The following is a 22,815-nucleotide window of genomic DNA, read 5'->3' as shown; positions in this document are numbered from 1 at the left end:
TAATTCCACCCCAAGGTCCTTAACAACCCTTTGCTCAAAAATGTATCAAATGATTCAAGCTTAGGATGAAAGCACCTGCTGAATGAATAAAGTGTGTGTAGAGAGTGGTGTTTAGGGACAGTGAGTGTGTGTGTGTAGTCATCGCGCAGTGTCTGTTTCATGAATATTACATGACCCACTCACCCCCACTCCATCTGAAGTCTCCAGGTAAACTCACAGAGCTGCAATTATCAGTTGTCAGTTTCCCGATGCTTCCCACCGGGAATCTGGACAGCATCTTCCTCTGATACCGGGGGGCACATAAACAACAACAGCTCCACGTGTCAGACACTCCCATTCGTAGCCATAGGAGTGCCCGAAGTTCCGCTAGTGCTGCTTATGTTGCGTATCTTGGGAGAATGTCGCTTGACCTAAACGTCGCTTCCTCTAGCCGAACATGCCACCGACACCTAAAGCTCTCTCCTGAGCCCAAGATCCAGGGCGCAGATCCCTGAGAAGACATCATTCCCCCCTGGGGTCTGCCTTATCTGGGACTGCGGCTTCACTACACAAGACTTTTAATAGAATAATTCGTGTTTACTTCCAGCATATGTATGTTCAATCAGAGTGTCCTCATTTTTCAACAAACGCTGTGTGATTTTATTACCTATTTAAACACTGTAAATATTGTAACGAGGCATGCCCTTTATAATTTAATCAGACGGATGAGTCAATCTCGATATTATTAACTTGAAATGTAATCGTTTGCTCGTTTTCGGGCCATTGTCAGTCAACTGGAGTCCTGTCAAACACAGACGTCGTCCAACGCGGTCCAGTGGCAGTGTGGGTATCAGACGGTCTGAGAGACCTTGCGGTGAGGCGGCAGCTAACGGGCACGAGGACCGTGCGCGTGGCCCCCGGTCTGCCTGCGGAGTAAACGAGCCGTGACGCGTGACACGCACCCCGCTGCTCGTGCCACCCACGTGACGGGAGAGACAGTCGCCGTGACAGACGCTGCTTGGATCGCGGCGCCCCCAGTGTGACACCCTGAGGTTTCCGCGGCAACGACCAGTATCCCAGGTGGACTCCATCACCTTAACAACTGTGGCGCCACAACCACAAAAGTAAAATGTTCTTTTGCCCCCCACCCCTCTCTGTGTGATACACATACAGTGTCAGAGGGGATCTTCTCTCACTGCCTTGGAGGCACGGCGTCCCTGAGGATACCCTAGTATGCCCTGCGTGTGCTCATCCTCAGTTGCTCATTACCTAGCTGGATGGTCAGTCTCCTCACTTGTCATCAATCAGGCACAAGTTAAAAGGTGCCCCGAAAGCTGGGGGTCTAATCACAGCGGTCACAGTTTTTAAGAAGATATCCGAGTCTGAGACCGAACCAAACTGGTTTGATTACACAAACACAATTAAAAACGGGAATCGCCGAGCCCACAAATCTGCACGCGGTTCAGTGTCAGGCTGGCGCGTTTTAAGACGACACTAAGATGACGCTAAGCCTGCACTGACCTTCCAGCACGGGGGGAGGGGGGCAGAGGGTTTAATCGCCTTAAACCTGATAGCCCCCCCGCCCTTGTCTCTCCTAATCTCCAGTTCTAGAAGGAAGTGGGGGCGGGGCTCATTAATCAGAAGGAAGTTTTTTGTGGAAGTTTTGCCTTAAGATGTGTGGGGTAACCGTACAGGGTGGCGACCTACGGCGGAACAGTAAAGCAAAAATGCGGCTTCATAATTGTTTTAATGATACTGGAATTTAACATGTGATTTGAACTACGCATGCACTGTGTGGGTCTACTTTATGGAGCAGTTAAAAGTTTGTGAGCGGCTGTTTTTCCCGACCTGCAGGTGGCGCTGTTCTGTCCTGGCGGATGTGTTTATTGTGAAACGTTGCGCTCACGCCGTGATAATCCCACAAGGTCATTTTCAGAGTGGCACTTTGCATGAGTGATGCTTTGTCCTTCATTATTATTCTGCTAAAGCCACCCCCACCCCCTCCCCCGCTGAAGCGGGTGTCGATGCGTGCTCAAGCAGAATCTGGGATTATTTCATATCTCTTCAAAAAACGTTATGAATTTCGTTCGCTTCTGTTACAGTGAACTATCACATTCGAGTGCGTAATCTTCCAAGAGACACCTAGGAGAATCTATTGGTACCAGGATGACTAACGGTCCAGTAAATTAGATTTTTGGTCCGGTTTTTAATGTCACGTACACCATCCAGTTTTCTAGTTAAAGCGTGTCCTGTGTGTGTCTGTGTATATCTGAGTGCCCGCCCCGTGGACCGGCATCCCGTTCAGGTGTTCCCTACGGTAGCCCTATTTAACTTAAGTGATTAAGAATAGATCACATTGTTTTCCTGAAACCTCCCTATATTTGTGAACTTTATACCCTGTGGAACGTCAGGACAACTGTATTTTTCAATAAAAAAAATCTACCCGGTTTCACACTGTCAGGGTGCCTCTGATTATGGAAAAATAACAGCGGGATTGTTGTATAGTAACACAGATATGTGTATAATAATGGATAACACGGCGGCCGGGGGCGGTTTGGGTCCCCAAGCACATCTGGCCGGGGGGTGGGTCTTGCGCTCCAGCTGTTCCTGCTGCGGACGCTAGGCGCTGTCCTCGGTGCTGCAGGGTGCCGGGGGGCTGCTGCTTTCGGGCTGCCGACACACTTCGGGCTGACAGCCTCTTCGCGATCAGCCGCTCGCCTCACTCCGAGTCGAGCCGCCGTGCCGTGCGCTGCCTGCCTGCCTTACTGCCTGCCGGGCTTTCACTCCGCGCCTTTGCTGCTTTTTGGTTCTTTAAAGTGTTAGATGCGCTTCCGGAGCCGGATGAACACACTCCAGTAGACATGTGTGCGGGAAGAGGCTTGCTGATGAAGCTGCTGCTGCTGGGTGTGCTTGAGATGTGCGACGGAGGTAAGGACGCGTCAGCCGCTCATCAGCCGCTTATCGAGCGGCGCCTCACCCTTAGCCACCTCATTGTGCTAATTAGATGTTTCATTTAATAGTGGGGTCTTGCTGCGGGTATAAACGCCTGTTATTTCTCCTGGAGTGGAAACGGTGGACGAACTGCGAAGATGAAAGCTTAACGGCTCACACGTGGAGATCGGCGCTTTTAATAAGGCGTTTATTCCTGTACGGAGGCCCCCCCCCCGGTCGGTAACCTGTTGTCATTGTACATACACAGTATGGTACCGGACACACATTGCAAACATCCTGTGTGATAAATAATCGAAACTTTTCACAGTTCGCCGCTTTCTGCAGGCATTTACATTAGTTTGATTTAGTAGAAAGTCTCAATACTGAAATGTATGTTTGCGGAGGGTGTTTGCGTTTTACCTTCAAACTAGATCATATATTACCCGGGCCGGGTTCCTGAAGGAGATTTAACTGGGATTGTCTTTTAGCTTCGATTGTCCCGGGATATCTGTGTGCCTTTATGAGAAGCCCGTTTCACAGAGATATTCGCGTTGAATTTAATTTTAACTTGCTTACCGAAGTCTCATCTTTCCTGTCTTGTGGATTAGGTTAATGCAATAACATGCTCAAAGGATTCTTCTTCTATTCAATTTTCTCCATACATTTTGACAGCAAGTTTTGAAATTATACTGCACTAGGCAAAAAGTACATAAATCTGTACCCCATGAAAGTTTAATTAAATATGCTTTTGTATGTGAAAATCACATAGGTATGTCTTTAAAAACATTACGCACTAGCGGTAATATGGATTTTTATTTGCCCAGTTTAGTTCCGTTTAGGCCTATATGTATTAATCCGTCAGCGGCTAGAGGGAGTTTACTTAGCACACAAAGACACTGTTTCTCAATTACCGGGCAAATTGGGTGCTTTTCCGCGTTAAAATGCGTGATTTTGATCGGGGAGCGCTGTAATTCTTGGCGTGCCGGAGGAGCGCATTGAAGACAGATGCGCTAAGGGCGCCTTAATCCCGCAGAAGTGCGCAGATTGCAGCTCGGTCTGCCCGACCCGGCTGTTGGGGCGCCGAGCTTCTCATCCGGATCCACCCGTTTCGGCTTCACACCTGCTGCCCGTCACACTCCTCCGATTTACGATCTGCCAGCCTGCTTTGCTTTCACTGTGGCTTTTCGTCTAAGTTTTCTTTATTTAATGTAATATTTTCCTTTCCTTGAGCACTACTCCCATGGCCGCCCATATGTGTCTCAGTCACACACTTTCACCTCCCGTTACGCCGAGACTGATCACCACTTGACCCGAAGGCTGCACACCGCGGGCGGGGTCGCCAGACTTCTTGGCGGATGGCTTTTTGCGGGGTCTGCTCTGTTTTATAACTTGCTCTGAAGTACTTGGGTGAGACGTGCGGAAGGCGTTAACATCTGAAACCCTTGCAGATGGCTTTGGGAATGTTTCTCAGCTTCCTAATTAAATGTAAACTGAAAAAACATGATCGATCTGTGACAGAAAGGGATGTTTTATGTATTACAAATCTCATTAGAATAATGATGAGGGAGAATCCTCTTTGACAGATGGCAGCTGGACGGGGCGTTTTTAATGAAGATAAGAAAGAATGTTAAATTAGACTGTGACTGAGCCCTTCACTTGAGATTTGGAGCAAGGGAACGGGTTCCTTGTTAGTTTTCTTCTGCAAAAATTACAGTGTGACAGCCAACAGAAGGACAGCTGTCATTTTTGATACAGCCCAGGTGCATTATGGGACTGGTTTTAAACTTCCTGCCGGTGTTTCTGCCCACACAGATTTCTTAGTAAGCTGATTGTACGCTGAAAAGTCTGACTCAGTCTGCTTCTCCTTCTCCAGCGAGGCCCCATTAAGTGGGCCCACTGTTGTAGACACCGTGGTTCGGCTGGGAGGCCACATCTTCCCTCTGCTGCTCTCTTGGGTTTCCCAGGGTTCTTTTTGATTGTCCTACCCTCTCTGCTGATGGGTGTAAGTCAGAGCTGCTTTCTCATTAGGGTGAGATGGAGACTGAAGGTGGCAGAGTGTTTGGTTGGAAGGAGTGAGCAGCATTGTGCTGTTCTAATGCTGTTCCCAGTTGGGAAACTTTGGGTTCAGATTTATTCAGGTGCCTGTCCTGCTGTGCCGAGAGGGATAAATGAGAAAGTATGGCGTACATCTACTGCCGGATTTGTGGCCTCAAGCGGTTAGTTGGGACACCGGGCTCCTTCCACCTCTCCTGTATGCAGGGGTGTGACCACAGGGGAACTGGCCCCAGCTGATTGGCTCCTGGAGTGCCCTTTTCCTGTCACTCATCGATTCAAAACATATTACTGGCTAAAGATATGGTCTAGTCCTGTGTATGAATTATGTCGCCTCTTATTACCTTAATCAGGGGCAGTTTAGTGTCTATCCGGTTTAATGACTGTTTTCACTCCCCGTAAGCAGGTGAGTGTTCTCACACAGCCCATCCTGAACCTGCTAAAGTCACCCTCTTTAATGCACTTAATAAGCATTCAAGGTGGCTTTTCTGAAGTCTGCGTGGGATGCGAGTGCTGCGTCAGGGGACAGCCTGGGGGGTGCAGCGTCTGGTGGGGAGGGCAAAGACGAACAAAAAAATGACTGAAGGAAACCTCTCAGGGGGAAGGCTGTTCTGAGAGGGGCAAGTCCAGGTGGGCAGGAATAAGCATTTCAACCAATGAGAGGGGCAGCTGGCCAGTGTTTGACCAATGGGGGGCCAAGTTTGGGCTGAGTCACTCAGATGAGGAGAATGAATGCTCTTCTCTGGTGGCACTGTGTGTGTGTGTGTGTGTGTGCTCACTGCCCCAGTTCACTCTGTGTCCATGTGTGTCAGATCTCTTCTGATGTGGTGATTTGAGCTGTATAACGCTGCTTTCTGTGGAACTGCAGCTGCTCAGCTGAAACCTGTCCTGCCCACAGCTGGATGGTCAGACACTAGCTGAGAGCCTCCACACCGAATCACTTCCCCCCCCCCCACATAAATGGGTGATCTCACAGCAATTCTCGGATTGTCCTGCATACCTCTGCACCGCGTTATTTTGTGTGTGTGTGTGTGTCACTCTTGACCGCGTTCCTCATCTCCTGATCCGCTGTGGGTTTCCTTGTCGCTCCCTTCAGTGTCTCACAGACACTCTGAAGCTCCGCAGATCCACGAAGCACCACGGACTCGCAAGTGCTAAAACGGAGTTATTCGGAGTCGACAGCACTCACCACAGAAGCTCCACCCCTCCCCCCACCGCCACCCTCTCCACCCAGTTTCTCCTGGAAACTCTTCTGACACACTAATATTTGTGTTTGGCATTTTTGCCCCAGTACAGAGTAACAGTCAGAGTATAATCACACGGGCGGATCATCCCAGTTGCCTGGAGCCAGCACATGAGCTCTGAGGAGCAGTATGATCTCGTCCGCCACCATGAGAAAAAGTGTGAAGGTGTAGTTGCCCAGTAAGCCATCATCCGTAGTGGAGTTGGGGGAACATCTAGCTGATTCATGAAGGAACTGATGTGGTGACTTGCCGCATCAGTGTGCTTCTGCACATTAGTGTGTGTGTGTGTGTGACGTGTATGTGAATATCATTCTATATAATTAGCGGTTTTGTCTAAAAGCTCCGTCCTTTAGCTGGGTCGTCCGCTCACACGTCTCGGTGGGTTCCTGAAGTGAAGTTCTTTTGCTCAAGGGAACAACCGCGGCAGTGGGAGTTCATCGCTGACCCGTGACCTAACCATTACGCCCCCTGCTGGTTATTGGAAGGATCTGTATACTGTACGGAGAACTTTGTGCTTGAGCAGGTGGTTTAATTATATTACTGAGATTGTTCCTCCATAGGGAAGGGTGTCTGTGGTGAGACACCGCCCCCCCCCCCCCCCCTTAGGTTCCTCATGAATATTCTGGGGCCAGCAGGGAGCCGGGGGGGGGGGGGGAGTTAACAGCCCTGGGAGTTAATCCCACCTGCAATCCACCTGTTTAACCTGCCACCCCCTGTAGAGCATCACCCTGCAGTATCCCGATGCCTGTCACCATGGCGATCGGTCCCTCGTGAACAGCGGATTCGTAACTGACCAGAACAAAGCGGGGGAGGCACTAGAAGGGGGGGGGGAGGTCTTACAGGAAAGCAGGGTAAAAGCCGTACTCCGTCGCGTCCCATACATAAACACCCACACCTACCCCCAGAAGTTCGGCTCGGCTCTGTCCTGTTTCCTGCTGTTTCCGAGGCGGATGGACCGGGAATGCCGTCTGGCTCTCAGATCCTGGGATCCGGCCCGGCTCTCCGGCTCGGAGGACCCGTGGTGTAGCAGCTTGTGACTCCTGGCGTCTTGCAGTGACCAAATGAAGCGGATTAGCTCCCTCTGTTCTGCTGGCTGTGCTGCTGCTGTCTTTGTGACCGTACCATCCTGGCTGTTCATCCGACTCCTTTCAGAGCGATCCACATTTTTACCCGATTTATATGGCTGGGTACTTCACTAGACTAATTAAGTGCTTTACCCGCGCATCCAGAACAGAGTATTCAGCAGCGTTCAGCCTGTTAATCCATGCCCTGAACTACTGCGCCACATGTTGACCTGATTATTGACAGATGCTTCTACGCCGAGTGTGAAACGTCCCACTAATCTTAATAAGACCAAATATGAGAGCAAGGTATGGGGATGTGGGATTGCTCGAACCCCTGGTAGAATGACCACGATAGGCCTTCTAGGGATGATTTCACAGGAAAGGTTTAGCGGAGAAGCTGTGTTGTAATTGGGTTTCTTCTTGGTTACATTAAGCCAGCTCTACTAATCCTACATGACATGGCATAGCAGAGCATGAGGCAGAACCACATCTGTTGTGTTATAGTCTGTGTGCCCAGTGTGGGTTTATGGGTGTGAAAAACAGTGCCCCCTATGTCAGGTCCAGCATAAACTTGTGGTGGAGACCCTGGCTTTTCTGCCGTTCCATAGTGCAGACCCCGGCAATCCTGGAATTCCATTGTGCAGTCCCCAGCTTTTCCTGGAATTTTTTAGTGAAGACCCCAGTTTTTCCTGGTTTTCTGTATTGCAGACTCCGGGTTTTCTTTGTATTCTATAGTGCAGACCCCGGCTTTTCCTGGTTTTCTGTATTGCAGACCCCGGCTTTTCCTGGTTTTCTGTATTGCAGACCCTGGTTTTTCCTGGTTTTCTGTATTGCAGACCCTGGTTTTTCCTTGTATTCTTTAGTGCAGACCCAGCTTTTCCTGTACTTCTTTAGTGAAGACCCTGGCTTTTCCTGGTATTCCGTAGTGCAAACCCAGACCTTTCCTGGTATTTTGTAGTGCAGACCCAGACTTTTCCTGGTATTCTGTGGTGCAGACCCCTTCTTTTCCTGGCATTCCATTCCATTCCATTGTCCTGGCTTTTACTGGAATTCTTTAGTGCAGACCCCAGTTTTTCCTATAAATCTTTAGTAAAGACCCCGGCTTTTCCTGTACTTCTTTAGTGAAGACCCTGGCTTTTCCTGGTATTCCGTAGTGCAAACCCAGACCTTTGCTGGTATTCTGTAGTGCAGACCCTGGCTTTTCCTGGCATTCCGTCGCACAGATCCCGCCTTTTCCTGGCATTCCGTCACGCAGATCCCAGCTTTTCCTGGTATTCCTTAATGCAGACCCATGATTTTCCTGGTATTCCTTAATGCAGACCGCAGCTTTTCCTAGTATTCCGTCGCGCAGACTCCGGCTTTTTCCTGTTATTCCATAGTGCCAGAAGGGTGATGAGGTTAAGGACTTCCTCCCCATGCAGGGGGAGGATGGGGGGGGGGGTAAGTTATCTTTGCATTTCATGCTACATTTCCCCTGAGCTGGCAGGCATCAGGCTACCCCTGCCTCACATTCATCTGCCTCATGCGCCCTCTCTCTCCCTTCCCCTCTCCCCCTTTTCTCCGTGTCTCTCCCACTCTCTCTCTCCCCCTCTCTCCCCCTTTTTCCCTCTCTATCCTAGTCTCTCTCTCTCCGCCACACTAATAATACTTTTTCATGCTTCTGTTTGGAGCCCCTGCTCCTTTAAGGCAATCCGTCAGGGATTTGATGCAGACCCTAAATACAGTTCCATGTAAATACAGTGAATGGGTGCCCCCCCCCCCACCCCTTTCTGACATTCAGCTCAGCCCTGCAGCCTCATCCCATCTCCTCAGGGTTTATTTCTTAGATACTTCTTGGTGTTTTTACTCCAATCTGACATATTTTTTATTTGGCAATCTAACTGGGTGCTGCCGGTGTATACGATTCTAATTTGATGATCCTGGTGTAGTGGATTTTGACATGGTAGATGTTAGTGTAGTGGATTGTGGAACCATGGTAATGGTGCATTGATTGATCCTGGATTAGTGATCCTAGTATAGTGGCTCTTGGCATGTTGTATCCTGGCGTGGTGGATCCTAGTGTAGTGGATCCCAGTGCAGTGGATCCTGGTGTGGTGGATCCTAGTGTAGTAGATCCCAGTGCAGTGGATCCTGGTGTGGTGGATCCTGGCATGGTGTTTTGCAGTACCACCTGCAGGCTCAGCCAGCTTTGTTATTTACTGTCATTCTCTCACTGTGGGATTTACTCAGCCCGGCTTCTTTAGCTGCTCTCACGTCAGCTTTGGCATTGTGTTTGATATGTGACCTGCCCCCTGGTGGTACAGGAGCATGATTACACTTGTCCTTGTCTGGACGAGAATCACAAAGGCACATTTGAAGGGGCACCGTTACTCAGTAATACTGTCAGTGTATGACTGTAAATGCCTGCACAGAGCATCTGCGAATAATATCCCAGAATAATAATATATTTTATTTATATAGTGCCTTTCTACAGTGAAAGAGCACTTTACAAAATCAGAACAAAGTCACATGACAGCAGGGCCACTGTCAAGCCCACATCATTATGGTGGCATTATGGTGATTATCATAAGTGTGATAACGGTGTACAGGATGGAAGAGCACAGACCGTTCCAGAAGTAACACGGTGGCCATGGCAATTGCGGTGTCATCACGGGCTGTGTGAATGACCCCTTACACTCTGCCTGGAATATCCCCCCCACACCTATGCAAACCATTGCTGTGCCACCCAGGCCTGCACAGGTCATATGACCCCATCATCTATTGACTTGTGTTGATCGACGTGCTTTTCACTAACGATATGCCGTTTATCCAGGGCAGGGCCATGCAGTGGGGGGGGACGGACGGGGGGGGACGCAGGTGCAGTGGGGCTAACAGTGCTTTAATGATGCCACTCAGTCTTACTCATGTACTCACACATGTTGGTGGGGGGGAAGCTGGGTAGAAGTCGAGTATGGAAGGGGCCATAGTAACCAAGGAAACTGAACACCTCCCCAAAGGAGGTCAGTAATGAGGGGGCCATAAGAGGAGCCACAAATCATACAGAGGGGCTGACCATATCATTGGCCTATGATGTATTTCGAATTGGTGAGTGACAGGCGAGCGGGCCAATCAGCTTTCAGCTGGTGCCAGTGTCCTTCCCGTCTCATGAAGGCTAACTCCTCCTTTCTCGTCAGGACCTCCTGCCATCTGTCTATGATGGTTTCCCGTCCTGAAAAGGTCATACGACGCATCGGACCCCCCGGTGTGAGCGGTTGCAGCAGGGCATTGTGGGTAGGTGAGAGAGCAAGGTGACCCATGTTAGGAAGGTCAGACTGGTCCTCAAAAAATGGAGTGTAAAAAAAAGGACAGAGCTGACAGGGGGTGTCACAGACAAAGCAAACGGCGTCGGCCTCCCCACTGCGTGAGGGTTCTGCCGGGGGGGGGGGGGGCTTTGGTCACGTCCCTTCTGTTGTGCGATTCGCAGACATCCTGATGTTCGGAGGCATTTGTTTCATAATTGTGAAGCAAATTATAATGTCATACATAAATTATAATTATGATTATAATCGACCGGTTTGCCTTGGATGACTGGGGGACTTTCTCAGGAGCTGTCAGGCTGTCCGTTGACTGATCGTTTTAATGTTTTATGTTAATTTTTTTATACACTGTGAATATCTTGGTTGACAGTATCACCTGTGTAGCACGGCGACGGCTAATGATCTTTCTGTCCAGCGTGCAAATGGACTCCCGCTTTTGTAAAATATTCACTCACTAGAAGGTTACAATTAAAAGCACCGGATGTTGACAGACGATTTTTGCCCAGGCAGCTCTCTGTGTCAGTCATTGCTTCCTGTTTAGTGTGTGGCTCTATGGCCGGATGCAGCAGCGTTACCCTCAGGGTAACCCAGCCAGGAGTCCCAGACACGTGCCCTGGGATGGAGCTGGCATGTGGGGTGACCAGGCCTGGATTGGTGACAGGGGCAATTTTAGATTTTTTTAAGTTGGGGGCGCATAATAGGGGCAATAATTCATACAGAGGGACCAACCTTATTATTAGCCAATGATATGTTTTGAATCAGTGAATGACAGGAGAGGGAGCATTCCGGGAGCCAATCAGCTTTCCTCTGGGGCCAGTGCCCCTGTGGCCCCACCCCTGTATACACCCGTGATCAGTGATGCCCTGATTTTACTGGGAAAAGGGTCCATGAACCACAGAGGGTCTCATATTGTCACTGAGAATTAAATATTAAAAAAAAAGTAAGAAATCCAGGAGGAGAGACGATAAAAGGAAGACGGCTGTCGCTCCATTGCAGAGGTTCTGTGTGCTGTCACTCCATTGCAGAGGTTCTGTGTGCTGTCACTCCATTGCAGAGGTTCTGTGTGCTGTCACTCCATTGCAGAGGTTCTGTGTGCTGTCACTCCATTGCAGAGGTTCTGTGTGCTGTCACTGGCTGACGTCTGCGGCAAGATGGGGTGTGACAGTGGTGAAACCAAGCGGGGGCCATTTGCTGTGCCATATATGACCCCCCCCACACACACACACACACACACCCCTGTTCTCATTCATCCACATCTGACAGAACGTTGCATCACTGCTAGCTCTGGATCTCCAGCCAACGATGGAGCAGAGAGAGAAGGTCTTACTGATTAAAGCACGGGGGGGGGTGGGGAGCAGGGGCTGCCATGTTCTGCTGGGGGTTAGCTGAGGCCCAGCCGAGATCCATCTGAGCACCAGCCCCCTCAGGTGTCGAACCTTACAGCCAGTTATCGAAGCGACTTGGCCATAAGGGACATTCATGGAGGAGGGGGGGGGACAGATGGGACATATCCCATCCAGTATTCAAAATGGTGTCCTACCCAATATTTTCCTGGATTTTCCTTTAAAAAATATGAATAATAATTCAAAACATGAATGATAATTCAGTTCCCAGCTAACCTACTGACCGGGGAGAAAAAGCTTTTAGTTGAAGATTTCAGTTGCATGCACATAAATGTCTACGGCAACGTTTATCCATGACCCAGAGCAAGTGGTGTTGAAAGGGATTGTGGGTATAATGACATGATAGGCGCTGGATTGGAGAAGTCAGAGGGACGCTTTCAAGTCTGCACTGCTGTGATTGGTTGTTTCACTGTCAGGCAACTACTGACGCTCTAGGCGTTTGGAAAAGTCACGTGGCAGACGTCTCACGCGCATCCTTTGGTTACAATACTGAATAGAGGGATGAAACTTAGCGCTACCTCTAGTAATGTTGGAACAATAGACTGAAAACCTGTATTGCAATGTCAAGGATGCTCCAACAATGTCCGTGCACAAAATTTCCCTGGGATACTGCAGGCAATACTGCGTGATAAATTCCCGTCCTTCAGTTTGCAAACACAAATTAAATTTGATAACGTGAGCATACCGCTAAGTTGCTTGTTTATAATGTTATAACTTTGCTGCGGATGGGTAGCCTAAATAAATTTCAAATAAAAAAATTTACACTCCTGACTTGAAGTGCAAAGTGTTTAATGTCTCCAAAGAGGGTTTGTTTTCATGTCATGGGACACACTGTTGTCTGCTAGAGACTATAGACTATAGGCTATACAGTGATTCCCCGCCAATCGCGGAAGTTACGTTCCAGACCCATTAGCGATAGGTGAAAATCCGCGATACGGATATAAATAAACATTTTTTTAAATAGTTTAAGTCTTAAATCGTAGGGCTTAAAACAAAACGAAAAGTTCACAAAAGGTTAGCTGACAACAATCGGACCACAAGCAAGGTACGCGATACGCAGAGAACTGTGACTCGTGGGGGGGAAATCCGCGATATAGCGGGGGCGCGATAGCTGAAGCACAATATAGCGGGGGATCACTGTATTCTATACTGATTTGGTGTCAACAAGTGGATTTAAAATCTTCCGCTCAGATGCCTTTGCAGCTATTTCGTAGACACAATTATTTTCATTGAAATGTATATAATTCTGTACATACGTCTTTTAGCACAAATATATACAGCTCTGGAAAAAATTTCAATGAAAAAAAATGTTAATATATTCAGTTTCACTCATTTGTCAATTTATGGGCATGCGCCTGTGTAAAATATAAAATATATATTATTTTGCAAACTGCAACCTGGCTCTGCCCTGGTTCTGATTGATGAAGGACTTCTTCCTTGCTTTATGGGTCTTCAGTCCTGCTTGTAGGAGCCTGTTATGAACTATCCTAACAGTGCACTTCACACCACTTAATGTTTCCCATTCTTTTTGAAGGTCACTTGAGGTCATCCTCTGATTTATCACGCACTGCAGGATAAGTCGACGGTCATCTCTGGCATTAGAAAGTCCCTTTATCTGGCTGGTTTCTGGTCAATCCCTGTGTCTCCTGCTTCACCATGTTCTTCTGTACTGCTGTCTTAGAAACTTTGAGCCTGGAAGCAGCCTGCCGTGCAGTGTAGCCTCTGCCAGCAGAACCAGGATTAAACCAGGATTTATAAATGCAGATTTTCAAAGTGGTTTCTTAAATTTTTCCAGCACCGTATGTAATATGCAATAACACGCAATATACAGTGACACTTCACCCCCCTCCCAACTCCCCCAAAATCCTTGGTGTAATTCAAACACTGCTGTTGATTCAAACTTTTTGTAGGCCTGATTAACAAAATGTATGCAGTCACGGTGCAATATACAATGTCATACAGCACAAAGTGAGAGGACGGATCCGTCCCTGTCCTTTCCAGTGTTTAAAAACACAGTGACACCCTTGGGCTCGGCTAATGCTAACATTATGCTAATGCTAATATTACAAGCACTATGGGTCCACGTCGATAACAGCAGCTACGTTTGCAGTGCGTCGTTATCAGAGCGCACCATCTTGGCGGGAGTGGGCGGGGCTTGGAGGGTGAGGATGCAGGGAATCATGGGAAGGCGGCATGGAGGCTTGAATGGTTAGGAGGGGGGGTCGGTGACCTTGATGGATTCTGCGTGCGTCCTTGATGGATTCTGTGACCCCCTCCTGGCAGCCCAGCTAGCAGATGGCCTGTGCCCCCTCACCCCACATCCACGCCCACCCCCCACATGGCCCATGCCCTGCCTGACCTCTGGGCAATCTGCCCTCCCCCAGCAGGAGTCTCCCGGTCCCGGTATCGATGCCCCCCCCCCCACGACCCGGGATACCGAGCAGCTTTATAAATCTAATTAATTTCAGCCTCTCGCGCCAAACCGTGTGCATTTGGCCTGGAGATGGGGATCCAACCGTCGCCTCTCGGGGGGGCTTTGGAGGTCCGTTCCACTGCTCCTCCACTGCAGCGTGAACCTTGGGTCACAGAGCTGGGTGCTTCACTGCCGCCCCCTGCTGGCCAAAGAGTGCTACTCTATTGTTCAGTGTTGTCACCCCGTCCACATGCCTAACCCTGGCAGATCCTCTGGCAGCACCTTATTCTCCAACCGGGTCGGGCCCAGAGCTCACTGCCTTCTTACCGGGCCGAGCTATACTGGGAGAGCAGATGTAACGGAATTAGCAGTGGTGTTCCGTACCTTAGCAGCTGCTCCTAAACTGCCGCGCCTCCTGCTGTTCAGTGTATGAAGCGCATCATTTCCCATCACACTCCGTTTTTTAATATTTTTTTTTTCCATCTGCCCATCTGGCAGAACAGAATCCAGATGGAGCCAGTACCTGTGGCACGGTCACTGTGTGGTCACCCCGTGGGGGGGGGGGGGGGGGTGGTTTTCACCAGAGGTTGCTTTTTCCTGGGGGAGTGGGGGGAAGGGAGGCCTGTGTAATTTTAGCTTGTTCCGGGAGATTCGAGATTTGTGAGAAACATTTGCAGGCCCGTGAGGATTCAAGCTGTCCTTTTTTTTTTCAATTGTTCTTGAAGCTTCTGTTAGTAATTTAGTTTTAGATGCATTTGCCATTTTGCTCTTTGGTGCGTGTCATTGTTGAGGGGGAAATGGTGTGTATGTACCAGATCTGCACATGTCACTGGTATTGCGTATGTCACTGGCACTGCATATTTCACTGGCAGCAGGAAGCATACAGTGCCTGATAGTGCTTACCCCTACGTTTCCCGCGTTCTGTCGCAGAAGTGGCTACCTGTTGTACCCTTGAATGAGGTCCTTGAACCATCACTGTTACTGTAGCCCCTCCATGAGTGTACATTGCAGGGAAGGACCTTGGAACTGCTGCCTTTAAAGAGCAGCACTTAGGCTCACCTGTGGACCGTCGGCACTGGCAACAGCTCATCTGACGTCGGAGATGACGGACCCCTGTGATACCCGCGCCCTGTTACCATCGCGGTGACACCTCTGCTGTAAAGAGCACCCCCCCCCCCAGCCCCGCCCCCCAGCCGGGCCTGGGTTCGACTGACTGCGGCTGTGTGTGAGTGAGAGGGGCTTTAACGAATCTGCTCAGGCTACCTAAACAGCCGCGGGGCATTTCGCTGGCCCCCTCGCAGTGATCGCGGCGCAGTGATCGCGGCGCAGTGAGGAGTGCCGCAGGCGATGATTCCTGCTCTGAGCCACCTGCCTGCTCCTTCAGCTGCAGGGTGAAGGTGTCGGTCACGTGACTGCTGGCTGTCTTTGGGGTCGTAAGATCGGGCAGCATCTGGGGAGGCTCTCTGTGCGTCAGCCTGAGCGTCAGCCTGAGCAGGCAGCGTACAGCAGGACAGCGGGCGGGGGGCGGTGGGGGAGCTCCGTCTTCCGCCTGTGGGAGCTCCATCTTCCGCCTGTGGGATCTCCATCTTCCACCTGTGGGACCTCCATCTTCCGCCTGTGGGAGCTCCATCTTCCGCCTGTGGGACCTCCATCTTCCGCCTGTGGGAGCTCCATCTTCCGCCTGTGGGATCTCCATCTTCCGCCTGTGGGATCTCCATCTTCCGCCTGTGGGATCTCCATCTTCCGCCTGTGGGATCTCCATCTTGCAGATGGCACGTTCCCGTCATCCGGCTGGAGGCCGTCGCACTGGAGGCCCCTGAAGTTGTAATGAGTGCTATGTCGCATATTGGGTCTGATTGGAAGGTTGCCAGATCAAATCCCAGGTCGGCAGAGTGACTTCATCGCTGGGCCCCTGAGCAAGACCCTCAATACCCAGTTTATCCAGGGACTGTCTGACGCTGCTGTCTTAAAAAACTGTGTGTTGTTTTGGATAAGATGATGTCTGATGAATAAATAAAAATGTAAATAATAAGCTCATTTTACATCCAGCTTCCTTGAAGGCAAGTGTGTGTGTGTGCGTGCATGTGTGTGTGTGTGTGTGCGTGTGTGTGTGTGTGCATGTGTGTGTGTGTGTGTGTGCGTGTGCATGTGTGTGTGTGCGTGTGTGTGCGTGCGCATGTGTGTGCATGTGTGTGTGTGTGCGTGTGCATGTGTGTGTGCGTGCGCATGTGTGTGCATGTGTGTGCGTGTGTGTGTGTGTGTGTGTGTGGGTGCTTGTGCATGCTCTGCAATGGAGTGGCTTTCTGTCCCCTGCCTGGGATGGACTCCAGGCTCACTGTCCCTGTTCTGGATGGATGGATGGATGGATGGATGGACAGTCTGTATGAGTATTTTGGTATTTAATAAATGTGTAATGTATACTAATGAACATTTAAATTACGTTCCAAAAAAACTTCTGTCAAGGTCATTTATTATTATTATTATTATCTTGCGAGTAACTCAGAAGTCTGTTAGTGCCCATTCTGGTTTAGTTGGTTTTATTTCAATTTAGAGTTAAGGAAACATTTCGTAAGACGGTGTGGGAGATGCTAATGGTGGTAATCACTGTCTGTCCGTTACGTGGGCTGATGCGGAGGGAAATGAGCAGCATTTAAATCCACACTCATAAAGCAGCAACTGGGAACCATTACAGCTAATGGCGGGTCTCTGCAGGAATACCTCTTACCTGCGTTTCCGCCGTCTACGTTTGGCTTTCTTACTGAAGGGAGATGGCAGCTCGAAGCCTGCAGTCAGTGTCACTAACGAATGATGTAAAACTGAGTGTTTGATCGGCAAACTGTAGGTACAGTTAGAGACTGTGAGTGCGTGAAGACGCTCTGAGGGCTGCGGGCAGCAGACGCTCTCCTGAATGTCATTATAACTCCCCCTGAGGCCGGCTTGCCTGTCGGGAAAGTAGAAAGGCTCGTGTGATGAAAGGGTCGGCCAGAGTAAGTGAGCCGTCTGTAAGGGTGTTTTCTCCCCTCCGCTGGCTCACTTCACGGCTCCCAGACAAACGTGAGCAGCTGCAGGTTTAATTAAGAAATCTGGGTTAAGCTAAAAAATGGATCCTCTCTCGGGACACTAACGACAGGTCTGCCTTCCTCACACCTCTCTCTCTCTCTCACTCTCCTTTTCTCCCATTCATTATTTCTTTCTCTCATTCTGTCTCTTCGAGTCTAGGTCTGTTTGTCTCTCCCTTTCTCAATCTGTCTCATTCTTTCCCTCCCTCTCTCTTTCATTGTCTCCCTCACTCTATCTCATTCTCTCCCTCCTTATGTCTCTTTCATTCATTCCCTCCCTCCCTCCCTTTCTCTCTCCCTCTCTGTCTCATTCTCTCTCCCTCTGTCTCTGTCTGTCCCTCCCTCTGTCTCTTCCCTCATTCTCTCTCCCCCTTTCTCTGTCTCTCTTTCTTTTCTATTCTCTCTCAGTTCTTCATCCTCTCCCTCCCTCTCTCTACCTCTCATTCTCTCCAGCTCTCTCTCTCTCTGTCTTTGTCTGTCCCTCCCTCCGTCTCTTTCATTCTCTTCTTCCCTCTCTCTCCTTCCTCCTCTGTCTCTCATTCTATCTCTCCCTTTCTCTGTCTCTTTCTTTTCTACTCTCTCTCAGTTCTTCATTCTTTCCCTCCCTCTCTCTACCTCTCATTCTCCCCAACTCTCTCCCTCTCTCTCCCTCTCACCCCCTTGTATTTACATGGGTAGTCATGCTTGACAAGCAAATTTGTTCCAGCTCTAGAGCGAAAATGCTCTAATAAAGTAACACGATTCTCTTCAATACTGTTCAGCTTGCGGGCGAAAATCAGGCAGTTGTAGCTCACTTATCACCGGCTGTAGCGACGGCGCATGTTTAATAATTGCTTATGCTGATCTGCGGGCCGCCCGCCCCAGGGCATTCTGGGAGATGGGCTGGGCGTCCCCTGCGGTCCCAGTGAGGAGTGATTCGGTGCAAAAACAGCTTTATAATGAGGCAAAATAGGCCAGTTGATGCGTCGTGACAATTTAACGGGGTCTGGTAAACAGGCAGCTGCAGGGTGTGTGAGCTGGCTTGAGGTGCCTCGGACACAGGAATTGTGGGATTGACAGTCTATCTCACTATTATTAATCACAGGTAGCCACTGGTGTTAACAGTTTTCCCTTCAGGTACTGGACAAGACAGTTTCATTTGAGGGCTTATCTCACCCAGCCGGGATGGAGAGTGATTCAGTCCCATTGCAGGGGGTCAGACAGCAGTTGCATGTTATGCCACCCCTGGTCGTAGCTGGGTACTGCAGGGATTGTATATTTTACGTGATAAAGCCTTTGTACATGAGGTAGCTGTCAGAGGCAGTCAGTATTGCATCCTGCAGGTTGTAATGGCGTCCGTTAGGCTCAGAGTGGCTGAACGTGTGCTTTTTGTGTTGGTCATGCGCATGGCGGTGCGCCCCCTAATGTGCCGAGATGGTAGCGCGGGTACTTTTCCTGGGGATTCAGACCCTCTGTGACTACTGATGCTCATTGGCTCTTCCATGGGGGGTGTGATGCAACCATGCAGAAGCGTGGGACTGCAGGCCACTGGGTTCCTCTCTTCCATCCTCAGTCTATCCCGGTTGTGATCGTGCATCCTGATTGGTTCACACTTGGAGACAATTTGTATTCCGGGAGTTGGGGGGTGGGAGGGGGGCACGGTACCGCATGTCAGATGTGCCGAGCACATGGTGAATGTGCAGCAGTCGTCTTCACAGAGACATTGAAAGAACGTTGTGTGGAAGACGCTATCGCTGTCATCCCTGGGGTGGACAGTGATTCCGCGAGATTTTAGCAGTCAGAAATACCATCGTCCTCATCATCAGTTCTGCACACTCCTGTGGCCCCCCCCTACAAACCGATCGTGCACACTCCACCCCAAAACTAACCCTCACCTTTACTGTCACGGCTGACGAGCCAACTACGGAATTGTGCAGAGCCCAGGGGAGCAGAGACTGTGGACCGCAGGAGGGTTAACGGCAGAGCCTTGGGTGCCAGGGCTGGTGGTGAAGACCAACTGTCTCAGGATCCATCTAAAAGGCCACCATCTAACCATCGTACACATGAAGTGAGTGAGTTAACGTTCTACAGCGCTCAGCTGCTCCATGACGGGGATAAACACCGACGTCCCGGCGTCCAAATCCAGCTGCCTTAATTGGTGTGCAGCCCAGCGGGTTAGGATGCTGTGCCTGGAATCGGAAGGTTGTCGGTTCAAATCCCAGAGTTGGCAGTGATTTCATCATGGGCCTTTGAACAAGGCCCCTAATCCCCAATTGCAGTGACTGGCTGACCCTGACTCCCTCTCAATTGTACATCACTTTGGATAAAAGCTTTTGGTGGGACATTGGGTGAAAATTTCTCCTGGTCAATGATCACAGGGGAAGTGCATACAGATCCAGCAAGTAGTTTGGATCCAGTTCCAGGTCACTGGCATGACAGAGCCGTAACCTTGGTTAGCCCCCCCCACCGCCCACATCTAAAACGTTCCTACTAAACAGTGGGGGGACGTTTCTGGAGAGCTCGGACTATGCTGATAAAATGTTCCCCGTCTGCCAGCGACTTCCACCAAGGGCGAGGTGCGACCAGTGTCTGTTGGTATTTGCTGGATTACGTTAATCGCTCGTGTTCATTCTGGCGAGGTCGCCTGCAGCCCCCACCCAATGTGGGGGTGGAGGGGATATTGCGTGGATTACAGCTCATTAAACAAACAGGCCTTAATTGCCCTGGCTTTCTGCTCTCCTGATGGCCTCCAAATGTCATCAGATCATTCACTGTCCACCAGCTCAGCCCAGGGAGCCAAGAGGTTGGGGGGACTCTCCTTCCCATTCAGCGTGACGTAAACCACACATCCTCCACCTTGGGGCTTTGCAGAACCAGGCTATTCTTTTACAATGTCTTCCTTGAAGATCTCCAGTGAGGCTGGCTCCTTTCTGGAACTTTCCGTCCATATAGCATTGCTCCCGATTCAGGCCCCAGCTGCCCATGCTACCCATCCCTTATCTTCTGCCCGGGGGAGCTGTCTTCATCCCTGCCCGTCTCTCTCTGCCTATTGATTCCGGTTCAGCAGTGGTCGCAGGTACCAAAGAAGCACTTTCCGTCAGTCAGGGATCTGTCGGAGGACAGATCAGGACAGACCAGCCCCTGGTTGTGATACGAGGAACATGCGACAGGGGTGATGAAATGGACGGGACAGATCATGGTGGGGATTGGGTGGGATTACAGCGAGGATGGAGAGAGAATCTGAGGAAGACAGCAGGAGTCAAAGTGAGCTTCTAATCCATCGTAATACCCCAGAATCTGCACTCTACACTGGAAAAAACAGGAGAGCTGAGTTGTGATACGTTGGCCCGGCTGTCAGTCAAACAACGAGCCAATCAGGCGAAGGATGAAAGAAGGAACGGAAATGCGAGGTGGAGATCACACCCCACCTGGCGCTCCATAGCAGGAGGCACAGGTTCTCCTCGTCCGTTCAGAGCCAGGGGTCCATGAGGATGCAGTTTCATCTGCAAGCTGGGGGAGATGTTTGACAGAATCGGGGCTGCAGGAAATGCGTTTCGCAACCTTTGGGCTGCCTGTTTCGACATGGAGGGTTATGGGTAGGTGTGGAGTTTGTCGGGGGGTGTGTCGGTCAGGGCATCAGCCTGGAGCAGCTGGGGGGGGTGTGGTTCACGTCCCCTGGTTGGGGTAAAAGTCACCCCAGAGACTGTGAATCCAAAAGCCAGTTTTAGGGGAGTACCCATCAGTACTGACGCAGGTAACCTGGATCACAGATATATATTGTGTGGTGTTGGGGGAGGGGGGGGTCTTGTCTGCGATGGCCTGATGGGCAGGGAGCTGGCAGTACAGACAGCATCGCAGCACAGGTGTCAGACAAATCAAAACCCCTCTTCACCAGAAGACTGCCTCAGAGGCATTCGCACTTGGCAGCGCAGTGTCGTCGCGTTTTCGCGACGGTGAATTTGGATGGCAGTGGCAAATTAGCTCTGAAAGGCTTTTTGGAAACCACTGGGGAACGCTATTTTCGGGCTCAATGGAGAGAAGAGGGGGGGGGGCGGGGTGCCAGGCGTGAACGTTTAGCCTCTGGCTAAAGTGGATTAAATGTCTGGAATATTCTCTTAGGCGGAGCAATCAATGTCGCCGAAATGGCACCGCGGTCTGTGACCTTTGCAAATGAAATAGGCGTGGCGGCTCTAATTAAATGTCAGCGCCGCACCAATCGTTCTCCGGGTCAGCTGACTCGCCAGGTCACGTGACCCAGTGTTTTAAAAAGGGGCAGTTCTCTGATGATCTGGTCAGTCTGAGGGATGCATGCAGCGGCATGGTTTTCGCTTGTGCGGGGGTATGTTTTGTGGGAGTGATCCCCTCCAGGGGATGACGACCGTACCCCCTGCCCCCCCCCCCCCCCCCACCATTGCAGGCAGCCCCCAGGCAGTTCAGCAACCTGTCACTTCTACAGAAGTGCTGCTTCTCGGCAGAGTGGAATTTGTCTTCGAAGAGGTCAGGGTGCTCCAGTCTCCAGGCCTTCTGGCTTCTTCCGGAGACCCAGTCCAAGCTAGAGGACTCGGCTCTTTAAGAGGCCGTCACACGTAGCCAGACGAGGTTGAACGAGTCCAGACAATTCAATCCATATCTCGACTGACCTCATCCGTAGCCAATGATATGTTTGGAACTAGTGATTGACAGGGGATGGGTCACTCTGGGGACAAATCAGCTTTCAGCTGGGATCTGTGGCCCCGCCCCACCCCTGGCTGGAACGTTCTTAGAATGATGGAGCAACCCCCAGCTCTCATTAGATGAAGCGACAAAACATGAAAACAGACCCCATGACATTCTTGGACGTAGCCCTTAGAGGAACAAGCCTGGCAGCGTAGCTTGTTACAGCATGTGCGATAAAATGTCACTGTTTCGATGTGACAGGGTTAGTTCACTGCCACTGCCAATACGCATATTATATTCTATTCAGTTTGCCTTCTGGGTGGGGCTAGGGGTGCATATATCTGAGGAGGGGGGGTGTTTTGGTTGTGTAGAAAGGAAGGGTAGGGAAGGCAAGTGACCACAATTGCACTTACAATTATTTTTTCATTTTATTTGAATTACTTTGTGAACGAAGGGATTCATTTTTCTCCCCAGTACACTCTCATTTTTGGAAATGCGTCAAAGTCATTGACACTCAATATTTTATTTATTCAGCAAATGCTTTTATATTTGAGGAAGCATGGTCAGACGGTCCCCAGAGCATTTGGAGGGGGTTAGCACCTTGCTAGAGAGTCCAACGGTGCAATCATTGCATTAACCTTGGGATTTAAACCCACGACCTTCTGATTCCCAGCACAGCAGCCTATCCCGCTGAGCCACAGGCCAGTTAAATCCAAGGCTCACTCTTTAGCCGGCTGGA

At 50.2% G+C, this 22,815-nt stretch overlaps 1 protein-coding gene across 2 annotated transcripts in view; it reads left to right on the top strand.

Moving 5' to 3' along the window:
- The first annotated feature begins 2,647 nt into the window (after positions 1-2,647).
- The window catches only part of LOC111860814 (seizure protein 6 homolog), a 53,484-nt gene continuing 33,316 nt past the window's right edge, over positions 2,648-22,815 (top strand). For both annotated transcript variants that reach the window (XM_072706799.1, XM_072706798.1), the window contains exon 1: positions 2,648-2,907. In XM_072706799.1, the coding sequence (XP_072562900.1) occupies positions 2,841-2,907 (67 nt within the window). In that variant the 5' untranslated portion in view covers positions 2,648-2,840. The remainder of the gene's footprint in view (positions 2,908-22,815) is intronic.

The sequence above is a fragment of the Paramormyrops kingsleyae genome, chromosome 24, assembly GCF_048594095.1.
Source record: "Paramormyrops kingsleyae isolate MSU_618 chromosome 24, PKINGS_0.4, whole genome shotgun sequence".
Taxonomy (NCBI): Eukaryota; Metazoa; Chordata; class Actinopteri; order Osteoglossiformes; family Mormyridae; genus Paramormyrops; species Paramormyrops kingsleyae.
This window is presented reverse-complemented; position numbering and strand designations above follow the sequence as displayed.